This window comes from Stegodyphus dumicola, chromosome 6, assembly GCF_044657685.1.
Source record: "Stegodyphus dumicola isolate Sdum_Otavi_A_Nest chromosome 6, ASM4465768v1".
Taxonomy (NCBI): domain Eukaryota; kingdom Metazoa; phylum Arthropoda; class Arachnida; order Araneae; family Eresidae; genus Stegodyphus; species Stegodyphus dumicola.
In genome coordinates, this window is record NC_140773.1 from 24,436,971 (window position 1) to 24,459,056 (window position 22,086).

Genomic DNA, 22,086 nt, shown 5'->3' on the forward strand with positions numbered 1-22,086 from the left:
CACTTATTAAAGCATGCCTGAAAAAAGCATGTCTGCGATGATTTGTAGATACTTTATTTTTTACCACGATATTTTTACGACGATGTTTTTAAACTGCGAAGTTTTTGAACCGCTTTATTTTCGACGATGGTGTTTTGTACCACGATGTTTTAGAACTGCGATGTTTTCTCTATGCGATGTTTTGTAGCACGACGTTTTCGCCTTGCGTTGTTTTCTCCGCGACGTTTTCGTCCACGATGTTTTTGCCGCGATGTTTTCAGCTGTAACCAATGATGATTAGGTATTCAATGTATCTATTGGATTTACATCATTGATACCTATGATGTATCCAAAGCCCATGTCAACGAAAGACGTAGTCCTGCGCTACTCATTAATTTGTAGATTTCTTCTGACGTTAGCATCAGACAAATGAGATACGTCACAACAACGTAGGTCATAAACAGTAAATCCCTGTCAATGGGTGCATATTATTCCAACACTGGTGATTTTTTTTCAACATTAATTGAAGTTTTTAAGATGTTATGCGTTTCGGGGCAGAGCTCGCAAACGGTTTAAAATTATTTTCATATCAACCTGTGGGTAATGGCGTCGAACATAAAGAACGCGATTACGGAACAAATTAAATTCGTTCCGCGATCTATCACTCTAGTAGCAAATATTCTTTTAGTCAGCAAGAGCTGAAATCATCAAGACGACGGTGTGACTATAAGAAGTTTTACATCATTTACTCCTCAATCTATATTTACAGACGGTTGCAGATTTGTTCTAATTTTGTGATCAGAAAGAAATTGCTAAATATTCGAAATTACAATTTAAATTTTATCTTATGTGAAAACATTACCTAAACCGACTTAAAAAGAGATTTAAAAATGAAGCAATACTTTTATTTTGTCAGAACTTTTAAACATAAGGCTTATTATCGTCGAGATACATTGCTTGTAGAATGATGACCTTATATTAATTTCGGTATTCTTCTGTTATCGGGACAGGATTCATAAATGTATATATGCATATATGTATGTATGTATGTGTTCATTATGCATGTATATATGTACGTAGGTACGCATGTGTGTGTACACGCATATATATATGCACATACATGCATTTTTCAATCCGATCCCGATAACCGAAGAGTACCTTAATTTCTTATAAAGAATAAAAAGCAGTCAAACGAGGCAAGAAGTACGATTGTACTAAAAGTAATAAATTAGCGCGAAGTGCTGATACATTTAAATGCAGTACAAGTGAAATACTTTGCAAAAATATTAAATTATAAATGCATTTATCTGGGTTTTCTCTGTGCTATAATCACTGAATCGGAAGATTTTCATTGATGCAAATCTGAGATTTTATCTGAGATTTATCTAAGATTGCAGATTATTACCGCAAAAGAATGTAGAATACAAAAGGAACATTTTTGTTGGATATATTTCTTGACAAATTAATAAAGCAGTAGACTGATACCTCATTTTCTGAGTACAATAAAGAACTTCTTTCTAAATTTGAAAAAGACAATTTGTTTGCTCACAGTAAAAAATAATCACTAATTAGTGAAATTTATTGCTAGCTGAAGTGCAAATTATACTTTAATATCTTTCTCCGATAGTGTTTATGTCTTCTTTATTAGCTCATTAATTTGAATCTTCGCTACTTGAATTCAAAGCAGAAGAACTTCGAAAATAGTCACTTCAAATATAATTAGAACTTTTACGCGGAAATATGGGAATGAAAATTAACTGTATTATTATCGAACTCATTTGATCTGACATTTTTTTTAACTTTAATCAGAAAACATATTGGAGGATACTGGGCAGTGTTTGCCACTTATGCATAAGTATCAATTTTTAATTTCTTGTTTCGTGATAAATAGATAAATTTACTACAGTTTTTTTATGATCAGTTCAGTTAGGTAGTGAACGAAGGGTTTTATTTTATTCGCTTACTTTACCACCAAATCCAGATCTTGAAAATGGTGTTCTTAAATATTTGCTGACTCTAATTGTAAATGCAATTTTAAGTTTATGATTACTCGTAATCTAGTACTTACCAGTTCAGTTTCAGAATATTATAATGAATAGCAGCATTCACACTATAGTTTGTTTAATACTAGCAAAACAATTCACGAAAAATAGCATGCTTATTCTTCAAAATGGATATGAGTTAATGAAATTTCACAAATTAAAATAAAATCTCAGCTGTTTCATTGATTGCCATCTAATTTTAACTTGAGATGATTAGAAAATCAACATGAGCTTTGTTTGGAAAGAACATGAATTATAAAACAATTGTTTGTCAATATATATTTAAACGAGAAATACTTTTCAAAATATATTACAGGAGAACTAACAGTTAATATATTGCAGATGTACACTAAAATGAAATCAAGGTTAAATGAACAATTCTCTGCCACACAAAATAAATAAATAAAAGTCATAGTATACGTAAAACTGATTTATTTCGTAGCTTACATAATTAAATAATTCGCTGAACATTTTCCCAAATTTTTATGAAAGTTATTAAAGGTTACATTTACAAAGACTGAGTATAAAGGCGTATTTAACTGAAGTGTGAGAGAAATTGTGCTAAAGACAAAACAAACAGTCATAGGAACGCATTTTCAGAAACAGCGAATAAAGGAATTAGTACTAATTAATCAAGCATAAATTAAAAAAACATAAACTATTTTTTTATTTATGCGTGACTGTAGTAGATAACATTCTGTGAAAATTATGAATTCTTATGTAAATCATGAACTCTACGAATTGCTATATAAAATGCGAATTCCTGTATTTTTTAGAAATTATGAATTCTTACATGAATTATTCATTGGGATTAAATGGGAATGTAATTTAATCGTAAAAGAAATTGTAATAAAGATAAAATAAACAAAATTTTCAATGTATTTCAAATAACAGTAATCACAAAATTCTAAAAATGCTTCTGAGTTAGTAAATTTCTTCTGAAATACATAGATACAAAGTTATATGGTATTTCTCCTGCCTTCTTAACGTGACTTCGTAGTGCGGTAGTCTGCACACTGTGCGCGTATTCTAGAGGTCGATGGTTCGATTCCCGGCGAAGGCTTTGCTCATTTTTCATCACCTCTGCTAATGTCTCTGCATAGTATATACAGATAACTTATTTCATTACAATTATATTCATCACACACCTTAAATGAAAACTAAAAGCGATATTTCGCTAAAAAAGGAACTACGCATAAAGTGTATAAAGTAGACTTCCCACATTGAACGTGACTTAAAATCTTCAAGGCGAAGTTCCTCCGGATGTCTCAGTAGCCCGATCTCTTACAAACTAAACAACTTTTAGTCTAAACTAAACAACTTTTAGTCAGACGCTGCTGCTGTCCCCTTGCCACCGAGAAATAGAATAGTTTAAGGAAATAGTTTAGAATAAGAGAATAGTTCCACCCCTGCCATCGAGAAATGGCTAGTACCTTCCACTTCTCGAAATTACTGGAAGCCATGTGAGAGCCGGATACGGTTAAAGCTGCATATATGATCAATTAGTTATTCAGTTGCAATGCTCATTACAGTTGTACAGGGACCGAAACCAAATGCCCCCAAATGGTCGCCGACGTTGGCGACTTTTGGCGATTTCTCTCCAAATTCGGGAACAAAATCGCCAAAACCCTTGTCAGCTTGGCGCTATCTTGCCAATTTAACGACGTATCATTTACTCGATGTTCAATAGACTTGGCTCTGTATTTTTATTTTCCTGGCAAAGGTTCGCTTCTTTAGATTTTCATGTTACATTATATACAGTTACATGTGTTACATTATATACTACAGTTACATTATATGTTACATTATATGTTACATTATATGTTACATTATATACAGTTACATTTGTTATATTATATAAACATGTTACATTATATACTACAGTTTCACATAAAATTTTACTAAAATTATTTACATTTATACAAAATCCCTTGCTTCGATTTAAGTATAGAAAAAAAGAGGATTTTAACATTTATACAAGCATCCAACATTTAATATCCAATATATACTGCAATTTAAATCCGTTATACTATCCTGGAAAATGTAAGAAACTACCGTAACTGGAAAACGTTTATTGAGTATATAAAAAGTTACGAAACAATTTAAATAAAAGGAATTGTCCATAAAATTTTAAATCAAAGTAATTTTTTAATAAATTTCCTAAAACAATTTATGACAAACTACAATTAATTATTTATAGTTTAGAGCTTTAAACGGACTCATCAGAGGTAATTATTTAAAACATTAAATCGGAACAATTAAGGAGTCCTGAAAAGGCGCTTCCACCTTCTCGACTATTTGAACGAACATAAAAAAAGAATTAAAATTAAATACATAATAAAATTTTTACAAAATGTTACCCATTATCAAACAGGTAATGATTTCAGATCTCGAAAAAAAAATAAAAGCATATTATTTATAAAAGTAATCTTTATTTATAAAAGTATCTTTGCATAAAGATAAAAGTAAAAATAAAAATTAAATAAAATGTCGTCAAATTTTACAGTGAGCTGTACAAAAGCCAACAAAGGCTATAAGACTTATTTAGGACGTTTTCTTTTTCATTTGTAACAATAATGGCCATTTTGACTAAGTATGTTAGAAAAATAAAATGTTGTTAAATGCAAATAAAATTAAAGAAACGCACTAATTAACTTATTTGTTTATGAAGGTTAAAAATGACAATGTAATGAGAATTAAAAATTATTTTTATTACATTATTACCAATGCTAAATCTGTGCAAAAGTTCAATTTTAATATTATATTAGCTGCTTAAGTTAATTAAAGTCTTAATTTTAATTACTTTATTAAATAGTCAGTTAAATCCAATACATACCGCTACTGAAGTTCATATCAAAAATATGATTACGGTTTTTGTACAGGGGTTGGACAAAAATATGGAAACACCTTTAAAAAAACATGTTTCTTTGCTTAATATGGTGTAGGAAACCCGTTGGCATCCAAAACAGCTTGCAGTCTTCTCGAAATGGATAAATACAGTTTCTGTATGTTTGCCAAGGGAATATTATACCATTCTTCCTGCAAAACGGTGGCAAGTTCATATAACGATGTTGGCGGTGTGGCACTTTCCGTTCCAATGTAGACCACAAAGGTTCGATAATATTCAGGTCTGGTAACTGTGGTGGCCAGGGGAGAGGGGACAAGTCATCCTCGTGCTCAGAAAACCAGTCCTGGACAATGTGAGCTGTGTGAACAGGGGCTTTGTCGTCTTGGAAGACACCATCACCATCGGGGAACAAAGTTTGTACCATGGAATGAACTTGATCGGCCAAAATGTTCACATAAGTCTTGGCAGTCATGGGCCCTGACACAGTTATTATGGGGCTAGCAGATAACCACGATATGGTTGCCCAAACCATAACAGAACCCCCGCCATGTTTCACTCTTGGCAACAAGCAGTCTGTATTGCTTGAGATGGCGTTCTCCAGACGTAAAATCGGCCAGAAGTGGGAAACAATGTGAAAGAAGACTCGTCAGACCATATTACTCGCTTCCACTGCTCTATAGTCCAGGCTTTACGACTTAAACACCACCTTTTCCTGTTACGGGCATTAGCATCACTGATGAGTGGCTTCTCAATTGCAGCACGGCCAGCAATTCCCTGTTTATGAAGCTCCCTTCTATTTGTTTTGGTACTCACAGGGTTCGATAACACAACATTCATTTCAGCAGTAACTTTTGCAGCTGTGGTTTTCTTATTTTTCGTTACAATTGCCCTTAATGATCGTCTGTCACGATCACTCAGGACACACTTTCGTCCGCGCTGTGATTTAGCAGATGATGTTTTTCCGCTTTTCAAATATGCGGAATAAATCTTCGATACAGTACCTCTTGAAACACTAAACACCTCGGCTACCTTGCTTACGTAAGCACCTACCATACGTGCTCCAACAATTTGCCCACGTTCGAAGTCTGTTAACTCTGACATAATGCAATGACAACCTCACATAACAGTACTCCGACAACAACTGAACTGTTTAGCACATTTACGAAGTTGTATAGGTGGCGTCAGTAGTCAAAAACGCCAGCGCCACCTACATATTTCATTAAAATCAATCTTTCCTTTCAAACATGCATTTCACAAGGTGTTTCCATATTTTTGTCCATCCACTGTACATATGGAAATAATTTTAGTGAAATTTTATGTGAGTTTGTAATTTTTTTGTGCAATGCAAAAAAAAAAAAAAAAAAAATTAAGAAGCGAAGCTATGCGAGAAAAATAAGATTACAGAGGCAACTCTTTTACATTCAGTAAATAGTAGCTATCTCGCTAAATTGGCAAGATATTGCCAAGTTGGCGATGGTTTGGGTCAAATTTGGCGAGAAATCGCCAAAAGTGGCCAAATATAGCGATAGTTTGGCGACATTTTGGTCCAGTCCTGCAAAACTGGAATGGGTATTTTAATCGAAGCTATATGTAGTTGTAACCATATCCGGCTCTCATAGGTCTTCCAATAATTTCGAGAAGTTACTGGAAATCTCTCGGCGGAGGGGAGAAAACTATAAAAGGCCAGGGAAAGCAACAGTTTCTGAGTAATTTTTATTTAGTTCAGCATGAGCTCGAAGCGTTGAGATGTATCCATGTTAAGCTTCGCTCTCTAGATTCGCTATGCATTGTATTGTGTTTAACGTTCTTAATATTTTGAAGTGTAACTACTGATTGTACTCTACGATAGTACGAACAGCTGTACGAGTATTTTTGTGGAAAGTTCCAGAATTATGAAATGTTTCTTTTGTAAAATAAATGTTATCACGTTTTCATCGGTTCCGTGTGAATTCAAACTAAGGCAAATCCATACGCACGAAACAATATTTATGCAAAATGGGTTCCTCTCTAACAATGTGGTAGAAGAATATGGTATAAAATGCTTTTTTATTTAAAAACAAAACTCATGCGTTTACGTAGTTGCATAACTTGTAAAATAATGCACCACTTTTTTTAAAGGAAATAGAACAGTGCTACTATCACGGCACGATCAAGGAATATCCAGGTGGAATAGCGGCTCTTCGAACATGCAACGGCGTCAGGTAAGTTCTTTCATTTTCCACTTTCAGCAAAATGTCCATATCTTGCTTTACATTTTCTAAACATAAAATAATTATAAAATAATTACAGGAATATCCTATTGTATTTTTAAATTTTTAATCTGTGGGAGTTTTGTATCCAGGCACTCGTAAATAACACATGCTTTCGATGACAGGGGCGCTATTTTTCCTTTGCTCCGCCCATTTATTTCCATATAAAATAGTTCTCTCTCCTCGAACGCTTTCAAAATTCGTTTACTTTTGAAGAAGATTTTGATCTGTGGATTGAACTGTGCCTGATTGAAATAGAGATAAAATTTGATTCAAAATTTACACCAATCTAAACATGCTTCTTTGCCTAGCTTTAAATCTTACGTTTCCGTGTTTCACTTCCATTTAAGTTCATAAAGGACTCATTTTCTATGACGGATTGATTAATTTATTTTGAAAGAAGCATAAAAAATGAGTTGTAATTGTTAAAGAGAAATTTTAACCATATACGATTTATTAACTAATAAAAAGGAAAGCGTAAATTGAAATTTATGAAGCAGAAAAACTTTCGTATTAAGGGAAAACGAAGCTTTACAGATGAACCTGATCAAAAGATAATTACTAAGATCTGTAATAAGAAATATCAAAAAATAATTTCTAGCTTGGAAAAATCGCATAAAATACGTAATTTAATTTGCACATGATTTTAGCATCATTTTAAACTACATATTCAGGAAACAAAATGTCTTCAACCGTAAATGGTTGGAACTGGAGAAGAAATAGCTTGAGATAAACTTAACGTCTAACGAAATTCCCATAATACACCAAAAATAAAAATACCTCGTGTACAAACGAAGGACAGAGTGGGAATTAATGAATTTAAAAATTACATAACAAAATCCTCAGCATTAATAACATATTTATTTTCCAATAAACCAAAGATGTAATTATTTTGAAGATGTTTGTTTCATGAAATGATCTAACTAACCGAATTTTTACAAATATAAAAAACTATCTTTTTGGAAATCATCACTAGAAGAAATTTAAAATCTCTGAACCAGTAAGTAACAATCCAAAATATATTGAATTTTCTAGCATGTTTTAAGTTTTTAATTTTATTTAAAAAAGAGTCAATTTAACTTATACATTTATAATCAAATTAATCCAATTATAAATTTTCCTGTAATAGATATATTCTTTTCTTTCCTTTCGTAAGAACCTTCTTAAAGATTAAAATAAAAATGGAATCGCTGACATGAATACATGAATTTAGCGTTTTAACACAATGTAGGAATTAATGTTTATCAAAATTAAAGTTTGCAAAAGTCATAATAGTAATCAATTTTTTACGTTATTATTCTATATTACTTTATTATTAACCAATTATTTTTACTTTATTATTAACCATTTTTTACTTTATTACTTATTATTCTTTGAGACAATACTCGAATTACAATCCGAAGGAGTATATAATTAAAATAAATAACTTCAGAGGAAAGTATAAAATTCTAAGTTATATATCGAGTGAGTAGGAAAAAAAAACTCTTCACTAAACATTGTTAATAACATTTTTTTTCATGTGTAGGATTCTCATGAAATGAAAAATATCGAGATCATTAAAGATTAAATAATATTATTGCTACTATCTGCTTTATTTATTTTGTTTCAGAATGATAAGAGCCGCACAAATAACTTAATGCCTGACACTGCGTGATCGTGCCAGATCGCTTCCCACTATGAAATGTAGCAATCTGAAGTTGTAAAGATAGTGACACTGTAGTTACAGTCTTCGTGCTTCATCCTAAGCTCATAACTACGGCATACAGGGAGATGCCAGCAGAAGTGACTGTTCCTCAATAACCATTGAGAAAGAGAATCTTCAAGCTATTCAAGAAATGTTTACCAGAAGTCCACAAAACGTCAACAACACTCCAGGCTGAATTAACGCCAAGACCGTTGAAAACTAAACATCTAAAGCTCCTGACTACAACATCTGCGGGATATGCTTGGAAAAATAATCGTCCCTTACCTGACCAGAGAGAAGGAGAATCTTCAAGTTATTCGAGAAATATTCTCCCGAAATCCACGCTGAAAAATCAACATTCCATGCTGAATTCATGACCTGAATTGACGCTGAATTGATGACCGTCAAGAACTGTCATCCCATGCTCATGGTCAGATACAACATCTATGGCAGATGCTTTTCAGAAGTGAACCTTCATTAATAAACCAGACAGAAGGAGAACTTGCAAGTTGTTCAAGAAATGTTCATTTGTCCACAAAAAGTAGACACTCCAGGTTGTTCCTAAAAGTGTCTTTACCGTCACTTTCACAGTACAAGATCGGTTAAAGGTGTTTAGGGGCTACATATAGTAACTTGATGTGATATGGCTCGAGCACGCGGCGTCAGGCGTTGGGTCATTCTGGCGTTGGGCGTCAGGCGTTGGGGTGTCAAGCGTTGGGTAACTCTCGGGGAGTTATTTTTCAACCACCCTGTTGCTCTTAACTTGTATTATTGCTTTTTGCTATGTGTAAATTTTAATGAGTTTCAATAAACAATATTTATCCTGTTCTAGTGGAGTAATTCATGTGGGTAACGAAACTTTTGTGATTCACCCATTCTATGGAGGAGACTTATCGGTAAGCGACAAAACTGAATTCTTTTTACTATAGTCTATCCCAAAGCTTAAATTCAGATTTCTTTTATCAGTAAGTTAATTTTTTGTTGTTTTCATTACATAGTAAATTCTTTTACAATTAAAAGATTATTTAATATGGAATTAATCTGATAAATATAGAAGCGAATAATGATAAGAAAATTTCTGGAATTTTTATTTGTTTATTGAAAACAAAAGAACATTACGTTTCTCTTACAGTTCAGAGATAAATCTTTCATTGCACTGGAGTAATATCGAAAGCGCATTTTCTAATATAAATGAATTAAGTACTTGTTAATTTCAAAATAAGAAATGAATTCAGCAATTAACGTTTAACTACTGTTAAAAAATTAATTAAATTTATGAATTTAATGCTTTATATTATAAATTAAGTTACTGGATTTTGCTCTGAGATAGATTTGTCCATTTTCATGGAACTGTTAGTATATAACCATTTAACTATTAACCCATTGATTGGTATTAATAAAATGGTAACTTTTCATTCCTTCGAAATTCTATTATAACACGTCAGATAAAGAAACTGAAACAAAAAATTTTCAAATCAAATATGTTATTCGTAAATGGTTTATCTCATAGCCTTAAAAATATCAAATATGTATGATACAAATCAGATTTTTACAGAAGCCGTTTACACGTTTTTAGAATGATAAAGAATTTCAAAAAATCAAGTGTTTGGGAATACAAATTTCTGGCAACAGCTTATTGTTTGGAATGAGAAATATCGTTTGCTACTTTTAAATTTATCCTTCTTTCAAAATTTCGTGTATAAACTAGTCGTGGATTGAAGAATATGCTTTTGTGTCTTCCAAAAGAAATAGTCTTATTCCATAATTAGAAAACATTGTGAAATACAAGTATTAAAATCTCTAAGCGCAAGCAAAAATGTACAAACCTGGTCCCATCAATGCAAAAAGAGTTTCAGCAAGTGGTTTTTGATAGTAGCAAGATTTTCTTACAATGAGAAATTTAAAATAAGAAGAGGGGAGAAAAATGTTAAATTCAAACTCAATGTACTTTTTAGAGTCTGATATTTAAAGAAGAAATTCCATTTTTTATTACAATGACTTCATCCAAAGAGTGAAATTTCACCAATGTAAAGTAACAAGTCGTAATTCGAAAGGTAAAGCTGCATTCCTTGAAACAAATGAAGGCATGCAAGTACAGACGCTGTTTGCATATATTCAGACAATTTTGCTTAGCTATAAGAAAAAAGCCTCTGTTTCGAAATATTTTTAGCTGCAACTATATTTTTGAAAGATAAAGTCGTCTGCTACTTGGTAGTTTTATTTTCATGCAAAATGCCGCATTTAAACAAAAAGTGGATGGAAGGCCATGCTTGTGATGTTTCCGAAAAAAATTATTCGTACTAATTAATAAAAACGCCGTAAAAGCCACGGGTTTTCGATATCTAAAGTTACGATAATTGATACTGAAAAATAGAAAAGAAAAGCACATCAAAGTTTAGCTTCAAATGAAAAAACTGTTCCAAATACATATCCAAGGAAAAACGTAATGTTTCGTATGTTGCAAAGGCAAGATAGTTAATGTTAAAAGAAAATCTGCTAAATCAAAGCATGATTGCAAAATCATTTAAATACTCATCGTCAACTGAAAGCAAAGTGATTAATGTTTATTTGAATCTTAAAAGAGCGAAAAAGCGTAATGTTCTCTGTCATTCTCAACGACAGATAGCGGAACGTAGAACGCGTTACAGAATTCTTAATGGGAAACATTTATTTTGATAAAATTAAAAAACTGTGCTCACAGTAGATGACCTTTTGGTGTATTTAAATGACCTCAATAAAAATATGTCCATTTATTATCATGAAAGAAAACGAAAAAGTCTTAAAACATGGTTCAAAGATTTTAAAGAATGTTTTTCAAAAGCATTTATGTTTCTTGCTAGTTTTTCGTACAACATCAAATTAAAAATAAAGAGAACGGAGAAATATCTTAAGATCAAGTTCACGTATTATCAGGAACATATTTTATACCCAATTTTCAAATATAAAATAAGTTCCATGAATCAGTAGAACTGCATCAAAAAAGCAGCGTTCAAAACGTTGCGTTTCACAAAATGCAAACTTGTATATATCATTTTAAAGAGAATTTATTACTGAATTCAATACAAAACACAAAATTCAATTATTTGCAATACAAAAAAAGTTGAACGATAATAGTTATCGATATATATTAGATAGTGATGATTGCAGTGAGTTATCAGTTAGGGTACCCTTTATTTTTGATTACAGCTTCACATCGATTTTTCATTGAGCTGACAAGAGTTTTAAGCTCTTCTTTCGTTATTACATGATGCCAGGAAACAATTATAGCCTCAATTAGTTCTCTTTTATTTGATAGGCGCCTCATTCGGACAGGCGTTTTCAAACGGTGCCACAAATTTTCGATAGGATTGAGGTCAGGACTTTTTCCTGGCCATGACAACAATTTAATGCTCTTTGTACGATATTTTGGCCGTGTGGCAAGGAGCAGAATCCTGCTGAAAAATAAACGAAGCATTGTTGAGAAAGAGATCTCTGATGGAAGGTAGAAGTTTTGGTTCTAGAATAGTGTCAATGTATTTTCTGGCATTCAGTGTCCCATCGATGACATGAAGGCGACCAATACCATCTGCTGACATGCATGACCAAATCATAACACTAACTGGGTTCTTCACAGTTGCTTGAATGCAGTCAGGATGTAGCTCTTCTCCTATTCTATGTCTTACATATTTTCGCCCATCACTACCGAATAACGATATCTTAGTGTCATCACTCCATATAACTTGTGACCACTGATCATCTGTCCAATGTGTTCCTTTGCCCACTGTAGTCTTTTTTTCGTTGCTGAAAATTAATATAAGGCTCTTTTCTTGAAATTCTACCTCTCAGTCCAACATCTGTTAATCTTCTCCTGATTGTTCTTGAACTGACAGAAACACCAGCATCCTTCAGATCACTTCTGATGGCCGCTGATGACATTTTCCTATCTTGAAGACATAGTCTTTTTATTCTTCTGTCATCAATAGATGTGGTGCACCTTTTTCGGCCTTTTCCTTCTTTGTTTTTTATTGAATTTGTCTCCTATTTATACTAAAGTACATATAACTTTTTTTTGTATTGCAAATAATTGAATTTTGTGTTTTGCATTGAATTCAGTAATAAATTCTCTTTAAAATGATATATACAAGTTTGCATTTCGCGAAACGTAACATTTTCTATAAGCATACAAAGTTCAAAAACATAAAAATTTCCAAAAGTGTCCACAGTTTTGGCCACCACTGTAATTTAAAAATACTCTTTGCATTTTAAATATTAATTAAACGGTCCTGAAATGTTTCTGAAATGTGTAAACATCCTGTGTACTTACTAGTACTACATATAAATATAATACTAGCTAGTATCAGTCACTAGTGCATTTAATAATTGAAATTAGTTTGTACCAGTGTTAAATCGTCTAATATTTTCATTTAAAAACCAAACACAAAATCACATCAAGTAAAGACCATTAAGCTCCGAGTACCAGTAATCATTCAAATCTGAGAGAAATAAAAAGCATTCCACTTGAAAATTCATGGTTCTATATTCGGAGAATAATTCACCAAATTTAGATGGCATTCAAAAAGATAAATTGTTTATGCTAAATCGTTTCGTGTAATATGTCCAAAACACTACTTCTATTTGCAATTAATGATCTCAGTGTTTTATTTCCTATTTGTCTTTCTTCTATTTTATTTTCATTGTAATTAAAAGGAATGAGAAAATTACTATAGAAACAATTGTTTAGGTTTCAAAATCATACGCATTCGTATTAAATATGGCTTTCAGTACTGCCGTTCTGCGTCTTTTAAATGCATTTACTTTTGTACTTAATGATCCTTCAACCTAATTACTTGCTCATATATGCTTGCGTAATGAGCAATTATTCGAAATTATTTCCTTTTCTTTTTTTCTTTGAATCAGCGGAAGCATCCCCATGTGCTTTTCCGGTTTTTTCCAGAAAATAAAGGAAAGCATACATGTGGTAAGTAGAATAAAATATTTTTTTTGTGATTTCAATAGCTTTTTTTGTGTGAGGAATTTTTTTAAAGAAAAAGAGCTCACCCTGTTGCATCTTAGAGTAGAAAACAATCCGTGATAATTGCTTTTGTTTTTTACATTTATTCTCCTTTACTGTATTTTCAGTTTTAATAATTTAGTATATCTTGTACATCAAAAACGAAAACTATGAAGGCTATATAGATTAGCCAAAATAATTATAACAAATTTTAAAATACATACAGCAAATTTTAATTGATCTTCCGAATTACGAAAATTTCAACATTTCAAGGCTGAAGAGAGGTTTGCGAATCTTGATTCAAAAACTAATGATTGGTTTACCCCCCCCCCCAAAAAGGAAAGGAAAAGAAATGGAAAAAAAAAACTATTACTACGAATTTTGTACATATGTAAATAACTTTATTCAAATTATAATATGATAATTTGTACTAGCTTTATCTTCTGTGCAATGTAACATAAATGCATCAAGAGACGAAGCCCTACCGAAAAAACAAGATTACACGGGTAAGTCTACTTAACATTGAGGTAAATGGCTATTTCTTTAAATGAGCGTGTGCTAATAATTTTTGGCCGCAAATTTGGCGAGAAACTGTCAAACGTCGCCACTCTTGGCGACCATTTGGCAACATTTTTGTCCGGCACAAGTATAACTATAGTTTGTGAAATAGAAGGTACTAGAGATTTCTTGGAGGACGGAGGAAACCTATATAAAACAGAAGAGAGCATCAATTCCAGGTTTTTCAGTTCAGAGATCACTTAGGAACATTGAAATCTCCGTGAGAGCTTCACAATTCACTCAGCATGCGCTTTGCTTTACATTGTGTTTAACGTTCTTAGTGGTTTGATGGTAACTACTGATTATCCTCTGTCAGGCCAGCTATTCCGTCGATGGTGAAAAGAAAGAAAGTACATTTGTAGAAAGTTCCAGAACTATCAAACTTATTTTTGTAAATTTTTCTTTTGGAAAACGAAATTTTATCAAGCTATCATCGGTTTTATATGCATTCAATCCATTACGAACAAGCGCACACGCAACATTATAAATATTTTTGCTCTTTGAAAAAGAAAGAGATCCATGGAAATCTTTCTCGAAATGCATAGATTTTCCTATGATATCAACATCAGTTTGATACTAAAATTTGCATGTTATATAATAAAATCGTATTTGCTTATAATATTAAGCTATACATATATGGAAATAGATCAGCTTTATTTTTAGTACCTGCCCTGTTATATCAATGCAACGGATAATAAAAGACACAGTGAATGCATTTGCTAAATACTGTCTAATGGAATCTTCACTACAGAAAACAGACAGTAAATCTTAGTAAAAAATCTGATGTGTACACCACATGACTTCCTTGTACGGAATATTAAATTATACGATTTTTTTTTTCATTTAATTTAAACTTATTGAATTGAATTAAATCTACTTCGCCGACAGCGCATAAACCACAATAGAATAAATGCATTCTTTAAAATTCACTCTAGTATTTGTTTACCATAGCGACACTCTGGCACTAGATTCACTTAACAGTATTAATAATTGTATAACAGTTAACTTAGATAATAATTATATAACGGAAACTAAGTTAATTGTTATATAATCCAATAATTATATAACAGCTAACTTATATATTTCGTTCATATTATAACTCATAATGCACAAAATTTATATCATTTAAAGAATAGAATTATCTAATCGTTGCCACATGTTCTATTCAAATGCTATAACAAAGCTAGAATGATGTATAAAAGAAATTCAGCAATCAAAACGAAAAAGAAACAGTTTTTCACAGACGATTGAGTATCTCTCATTCAATTAATTCAGTTTTCACTTCGCGAGAAGGCAAAAATACATAAAAAATCAAAATATCTACATTAAAAATTACGAAGTAAATCTTAAACACTTATTTCCTCAAAAAAATTACAGAAAGAATTAAGCATGATTTAATTGGCAATAATAAATGAATGCGTTATCTTTGTTGTTGCGAAGCTAAGTTTCTCTAGATTGGCAACAAATCCACTACTCTGCTGTTTCAAATGTAAACAATCAATGGCCGCCATAAAAAAGGCTTAACGGCACTTAAACAACTTTAAAATTGTTGATAATTCTAAAAATAGTGCATACAGATTTACTAAAGGCATAAAAACCTTAACCGGAAGATAAAAACAACACAATCCAATCATTTTTAAAGCAAAAATTGTACAATTTACAAACATATAAGAGTAAAGAAAGTGAGATCACTGAGCCGGGTAACAGAGTGGATATATATATAAATATGTTTATATATGTTTGATGCAGCCGATTGCAACCAAAATACGAGGTAGACATCTACATGTTATAGCAGTCTTATATACAAAATTTCAACGTTCTGAGGCTACTCGTTTTTGAGTTATGCGAGATACGTACGTACGTACAGGTCTTTCAATTTTGTAGCTGGCTGTGCTAATCAAATGCATCTCGAGGGCTCTTATGAGATATTGTAATGATTCTTTAGATAATTTTCGTATAGAATTTTTTGCATTATATTCCCTCAAATCTTGAAACACTCTATATTTCTATGCAACAAGTTGTAAACCGCACGCCAAAGTTTAAACTGTTACTTGAAAACTCGTTTTTTGTCAGATTGCCAAACAGTTATGAAGAAAATAAGTAATTAAAAAAGCCAAAAACTTCTTCCACTTAAAAATAAATCATAATTTTTTCTGCATCTGTTTTTCAGATAATTTAAATCCAAAACAAACAAACAAAATTACTCTACTGATGTTTCCTAGTACAATACTTTCGATACACTGAAATTTCGCTCATTACTCGTACATTGCCTAAAAACCAGCACACCAGAGGCCGAGCGATGAAGTAGCTGAACGCTTCTAGTTCGGGATCAAATCCCAGCGAAAGACCTGACTGCAGGAACGTCTTCGTGGTTTCCTCAAGTGTAACGTATACACTGGTGTGCAAAAATTAAGGACGAGACGGTTTTTTTCAATATAACTTTGTACAAAAGATTTCCAAATCAACACATTTAATACCGTAAGATCCCCAATACGTAAGGACATGAATGATGTAAGCAACACTGTAAGCAACACTAAAAGAGAAATCAGAGGGATAAAAAGAAGTTTTATTGAAAAAGTAGCATGGAGCGCAATGCGACTGAAGGCCGAAACATCCCTATGATGGGTGTCCAGCAAGAAACATCCGGTCTTCAATAGGGGATATGATCTCCCCTGACTGCTAGGCAGGTTTCACAGGGTCTGCCCATGCTGAGAATGAGGGTGTCAATGAGTTGTTGAGGCATTGCTGCCCATTCGTCTTGCAGCGCCAATCCAAGCTCCGGAATCGTTACTGGTGGTAAGGTACGAGCTGCCAAGCGTATGCCTAGAAAATCCCATACATGCTCGATGGAAATGAGATCCGGAGATCGTGCCGGCCAATCCATATGTTCAATATCCTCACTCTCTAAAAGCTGCTCGGCAGCTATTGTGCGATGACATGGTGCTTTGTCGTCCATGAAAAGGAACTGCGGACCCATAGCGCCTCTAAAAAGACGCACATATGGAAGAAGAATCTCGTTACAATAACGGGTCCCGTTGACTGAACCTGTGTCGAAGATGTGAAGGTCTGTACGACTACCAAGCATGATTACCTCCCCAAACGAGAACACCGCCACCTCCATACCTGTCCCTTTCAATGATGTTCGAGGGATGATTGCGGCTTCCCCGCTCTCCCCAGATGAGTATGCGATGAGAATCGCTACTCAGACTGAATCTGCTCTCATCTGTAAAGAGTACTCGTCCCCATTCATTGTCTCTCCAATCCCGGTGTTCCCGGCACCACAGAGAACGCTTTCTCCGATGGGCAGGCGTTAGAGGTACACACCGTACAGGGCGTCGTGCAAACAGACCACCACCGTGCAGTCTTCTGGCCACGGTAAAACGCGATATCGGTCGTCCAGTCGCCTGTTTCGTGTGTCTAGCGATTTCTCCCGCTGTCTGCCGCCTGTTTCTTCTGGCCTGTAAGGCAATATACCGATCATCTGCGGGTGTGGTTCCTCGTGGACGACCACTACTGAACCCCCCATAGCTGTTCCTGTAGTTTGAAATTGTCTCCAAAGTCGTGAAACGATGCTGTGAGCAATTCCGAACTCTGCAGCCACACTTGTCACACTGCGGCCTTCCTCCAACTTTCCAATGATTCGACCTCGGGTAAAAGCATCCAGATGTCGTCTAACAGATTGATTATTCGCCATTTCTCGCTGAGGCAGCAACTCGTTGTGATTTTAACTGCTATACGGCGTGCAATCTCTTTGCCAGAAATACTGATCTTACACCGACAACATGCTTTATACTACTCAGACACTCCCCCATTACGTCTACCTGCATATCTGCGCATGTGCTACCGTACATCACCTTACTTAATCTCCTGATTGGTCTTTCTGTCCGCTCTGCCTCTTCGTTCAGCTGATATGCTAATTTTTTGACTTCGTCCTTAATTTTTGCACACCAGAGTATATGTTACACATGTTTCCCTTAGAAAGTCCTCCACAAAGGCATCCCTTCCCTTAGGTAGCTAGTTCTTGAGTGCTTTGCTTTAATTAAATGAACCACACTCTAAAACCAATGTAAATAGTGTGGTAGAAGAAATCCACGCCCAACAAAAGACTGCTGATGCTACAAGAGTCAAAATATTGGTTACAGGCTTTAAAAACATCACGACAACGTAAATATCGCAGTTGAACGATATCGAGAATGAAAACATCGTGGAGGAAAAAACACAGGGAGTCACCGTCGTATGTAAGAGGACATCCTAGGAAAAGAGAAATGAGGAGAAACATAGCAGATCTAAAATATCCTGATGCAAAACATCTTCGTAGAGAATAAAGTAGTTCAAAATCTGTGCACTTTTGAAACATGGTAGTGTATAATATCATAGTAAAAAATAAAGCGCCCATAACTGCATGATGATAATATCACAGTTATATGTTTTTAGACTTTAAAATTTTTAAAAGTATATTCTTAAGGAAAACTTAAAAGTAATTTTACTTCTATTTTTCATATTTTTAATGAACTAAAAAATTTTTATACACACTTGTCTAATACGCATAAAAATGGTTTCCGATGTTCACTATTAAAAACATACCTTATTAAATTTTTTTACTATGAAAATATTTCCCATTTTTTTATTGGAGATTCATTTTCAACACAACAATTGTGCACCATTTTCGGTCCAATCGTATGGAGGTAGAGTGAATGAGACTCAGTTTGAAAAAAGGAAACGAAATTAAAATATAGTGAATTTAATACTAATAGAATATAGCGAATTCAGAAATATTCAGTATTAATACTCTAATACTTCTAATTAGAATATAATTAAAATTATAATTAGAATATAACTAACAAAATTTAATTAATATAAATGAGGTTGAAATTATATAAATCTTATTAGCCACAGTGTTATTATTTCTGTAAGTCATAAACTTACAAGCTTAGTCATAAAGTGAAATAATATCAGCATGCATAATTTAAAGATTTTTCTCATGTATTTAAAATTCTACTAGCAAGGTTCTAATTTTTCATTACATGGGTGTTAATTCTGATTATTTGTTCAGCGTTATGATGAGAGATCACTACGTTGAGGTGCAAGGGAAAAAGCTACTGTTGAAGAAATGTAGATTTTATATAGCAGAAAATCTGTTCCTGTTCCTGACTTTTAGCTACAATTATGTACGTTTTAAAAAAGTCCCCGGTACTTTTTTCAGCTGTAGGTATTAAAATGAGAAATAATAACTAAGCTTATTTTTATTTAATTTGCATTTATTTAAGGAATAGCCACAAAGCAAATATTTTGTAAAAGTTTCTATTATATGCTAACTAATTAGAATCGTGTGCTAACTATTTGAAAAATTCTTCCTTGATTTATTTTTTCCAGGCAATACTGGTATGCATGAATGGGGTTTCAAGCAATTCAGAATAAGACCACCCACAAGAATTAAGGTAAGAATCAGTTATGAAATATTGACATTTTGAGTTATTTTCGTCTTTTAGAAAATTTTGTGCACAAGAAAATTTAAAAAAGAAAATATAGCAGTAATAAAAATAAGGTTTTGAAGCATATATTAAATGCAGTATTATTACACTGTCTTAAAAGAATTTGCTTTATGTATTAAATTGCTGACATCAGAAGCATTTCATCAGGAGAACCATCATGAACGAATGGTGACCTGTGTTAAATTGTTAGAAATATGAGCATTTCATATATAAAATATAATCTTAGAGAGATGAGAAAGTTACAAAATAAGAATTATTCATCTTAATTATAAAATCAAGCTGAGTAAATCAATGTAATTAAAACGTCTAAATTTTATCAGTGCGTAACAATTTACAGTTTTACTAATAAAAATAGCAAATGGCTTTAAAATTTAAAAATCATTTAGCTCCTATATGCTATTGTTACGCACTGATAAAATTTAATTTAAAATTATGAAGTTTTAATTACACTGATTTACTCAGCTTGATTTTATAAAACTGTGCGTAACATATGTTAAAATAAAGAGAAAATATAATTATTGTTAACAATAACTTTTAATGTTTTAAATATATATCTAATACCATTTTTAGAAGTATAAAACAGAAGTGAATAATTTAGTTACATTTTTAATTTTCTTTTACTTTTCTAGAGGGATGTGAGACAAGTATACAAATTCATTGAACTAGCTTTAGTTATAGATCAAGCTATGGTAAGTTTTAGAGTTTTTTAAAGAAATAGTTAAAATTTTATTAGTTTTATAATCCAGCAGTTATAAATTCTATAGAAAAAGAAATTTACTAAGTCAACCCATATTTTCTTTCCTCTTTTTTGAAAGGCAAGAATAATTTAGTGAATGGATTAAACAATGCGGAACAAAAATTTACAGGTTTCCTATAAGTTCACTTAAACAAATAGATGTACTCGAATTATTATAGTGATTATTTATTCAAATGCGTTGCTCTTACCGTTGTAATATTTGTTCAGAAACAGAAACAGAACGATGTTTGTACGGACAATTAATTACACACAAAAGTATAGTTCTTACATGTATATTCATTCTTACAGGTACACAAATGTAACTTGCATCATTCCCTATTGCTGTTTATTCTTAACTAAGAATCAAGTTATGTCACGACCATTCCCTAAGTCCTGCCTTCTTTCTTAGCCGAAATCATCGCGGCAAAAACATCGCGGACGAAAACGTAGCGGAGAAAACAACACACTTAGTGGTACAAAATATCAGGGGAGAAAATAAAGCAAAGGGAAAACATCGTGGTACAAAATATCGTGGTCGAAAATAAAGCGGTGCGAAAACTACGCAGTTTTTGCTCCACGACGTTTTCGCCTTGCGTAGTTTTCTCCGCGATGTTTTTGCCTCGATGTTTTCGGCGGACACCTGCTTTAGAAAAATTGTGGCAATTTATGAAATGATGTTTTCTAGCTTTTGATTGTGCAATTGAAAAGATTTTGTAAAATTAGGTTATTAGGGAAAGAAATGAATTAAAATTCTTACAAAGATAAAACCAAATATTTTAAGATTAGAAAATAAAAATAATCAATTTATTTAATTTCGTGTTATCGACAGGTAGTGTTTCTATGTTATACAGAGTGCCTCATGAAGACCGCCGAAACTCTGCACAGCCAGATTCCTCACTTGGAATACATAAAAACTGCAAAAGAACTGTGCCTGTAAGGCCCATATTTTTTTTTTAAATAAATGCGAAAGAAATACTGACGATGTATCTGGTGCAAAGGAAAAAACATCTTCATTGGAAGCATGAATATCGGTATTTGCATATATTTTTATGGGAAGCTGTTGAAAATGTCCACCGCGCATATAAAAGCATGCACGCGCGCGCAGTGTAATGGCTGCTTATATAACGTTGCAACAGCGTGGTGTCTGCAAGATTATACGCAACATGAAGACAAGGAACTAGATCACTTTATGTAGTAACTAGGTCTTCACAGACCAATTCTTTCAGATGATACCACAGGACAAAATCTAAAAGTGTCAGATTTGATGATCGTGGCGGCCATAAAACCGAATCCCCAATGTCCAGTCCAGCGGATCAAGGAAGTTTAAATTTACGGAGTACTTAGGCACGAAGCGTTTACCATCAAAGAGATCATCAAAGAATTAAAATTGTCATCAAAAGAGGGGTTCATGTAATACGGTGATGATGATGATGTCGTGTCTATGGCAAAGTGCAATTATATAGCTCCGAAGCTGTCAAAGGCAGCTTTTGCAGCTCTATCAGTATAAA

At 32.9% G+C, this 22,086-nt stretch overlaps 1 protein-coding gene across 6 annotated transcripts in view; it reads left to right on the forward strand.

Annotated features, from left to right (window-relative positions):
• LOC118188359 (disintegrin and metalloproteinase domain-containing protein 11-like) overlaps nucleotides 1-22,086 on the forward strand; it is a 346,872-nt gene that overhangs the window by 229,208 nt on the left and 95,578 nt on the right. For all 6 annotated transcript variants that reach the window (XM_085818185.1, XM_085818187.1, XM_085818184.1 and 3 more), the window contains 5 exons: nucleotides 6,988-7,070; nucleotides 9,635-9,698; nucleotides 13,699-13,759; nucleotides 19,724-19,788; nucleotides 20,472-20,531. In XM_085818185.1, the coding sequence (XP_085674311.1) occupies nucleotides 6,988-7,070; nucleotides 9,635-9,698; nucleotides 13,699-13,759; nucleotides 19,724-19,788; nucleotides 20,472-20,531 (333 nt within the window). The remainder of the gene's footprint in view (nucleotides 1-6,987; nucleotides 7,071-9,634; nucleotides 9,699-13,698; nucleotides 13,760-19,723; nucleotides 19,789-20,471; nucleotides 20,532-22,086) is intronic.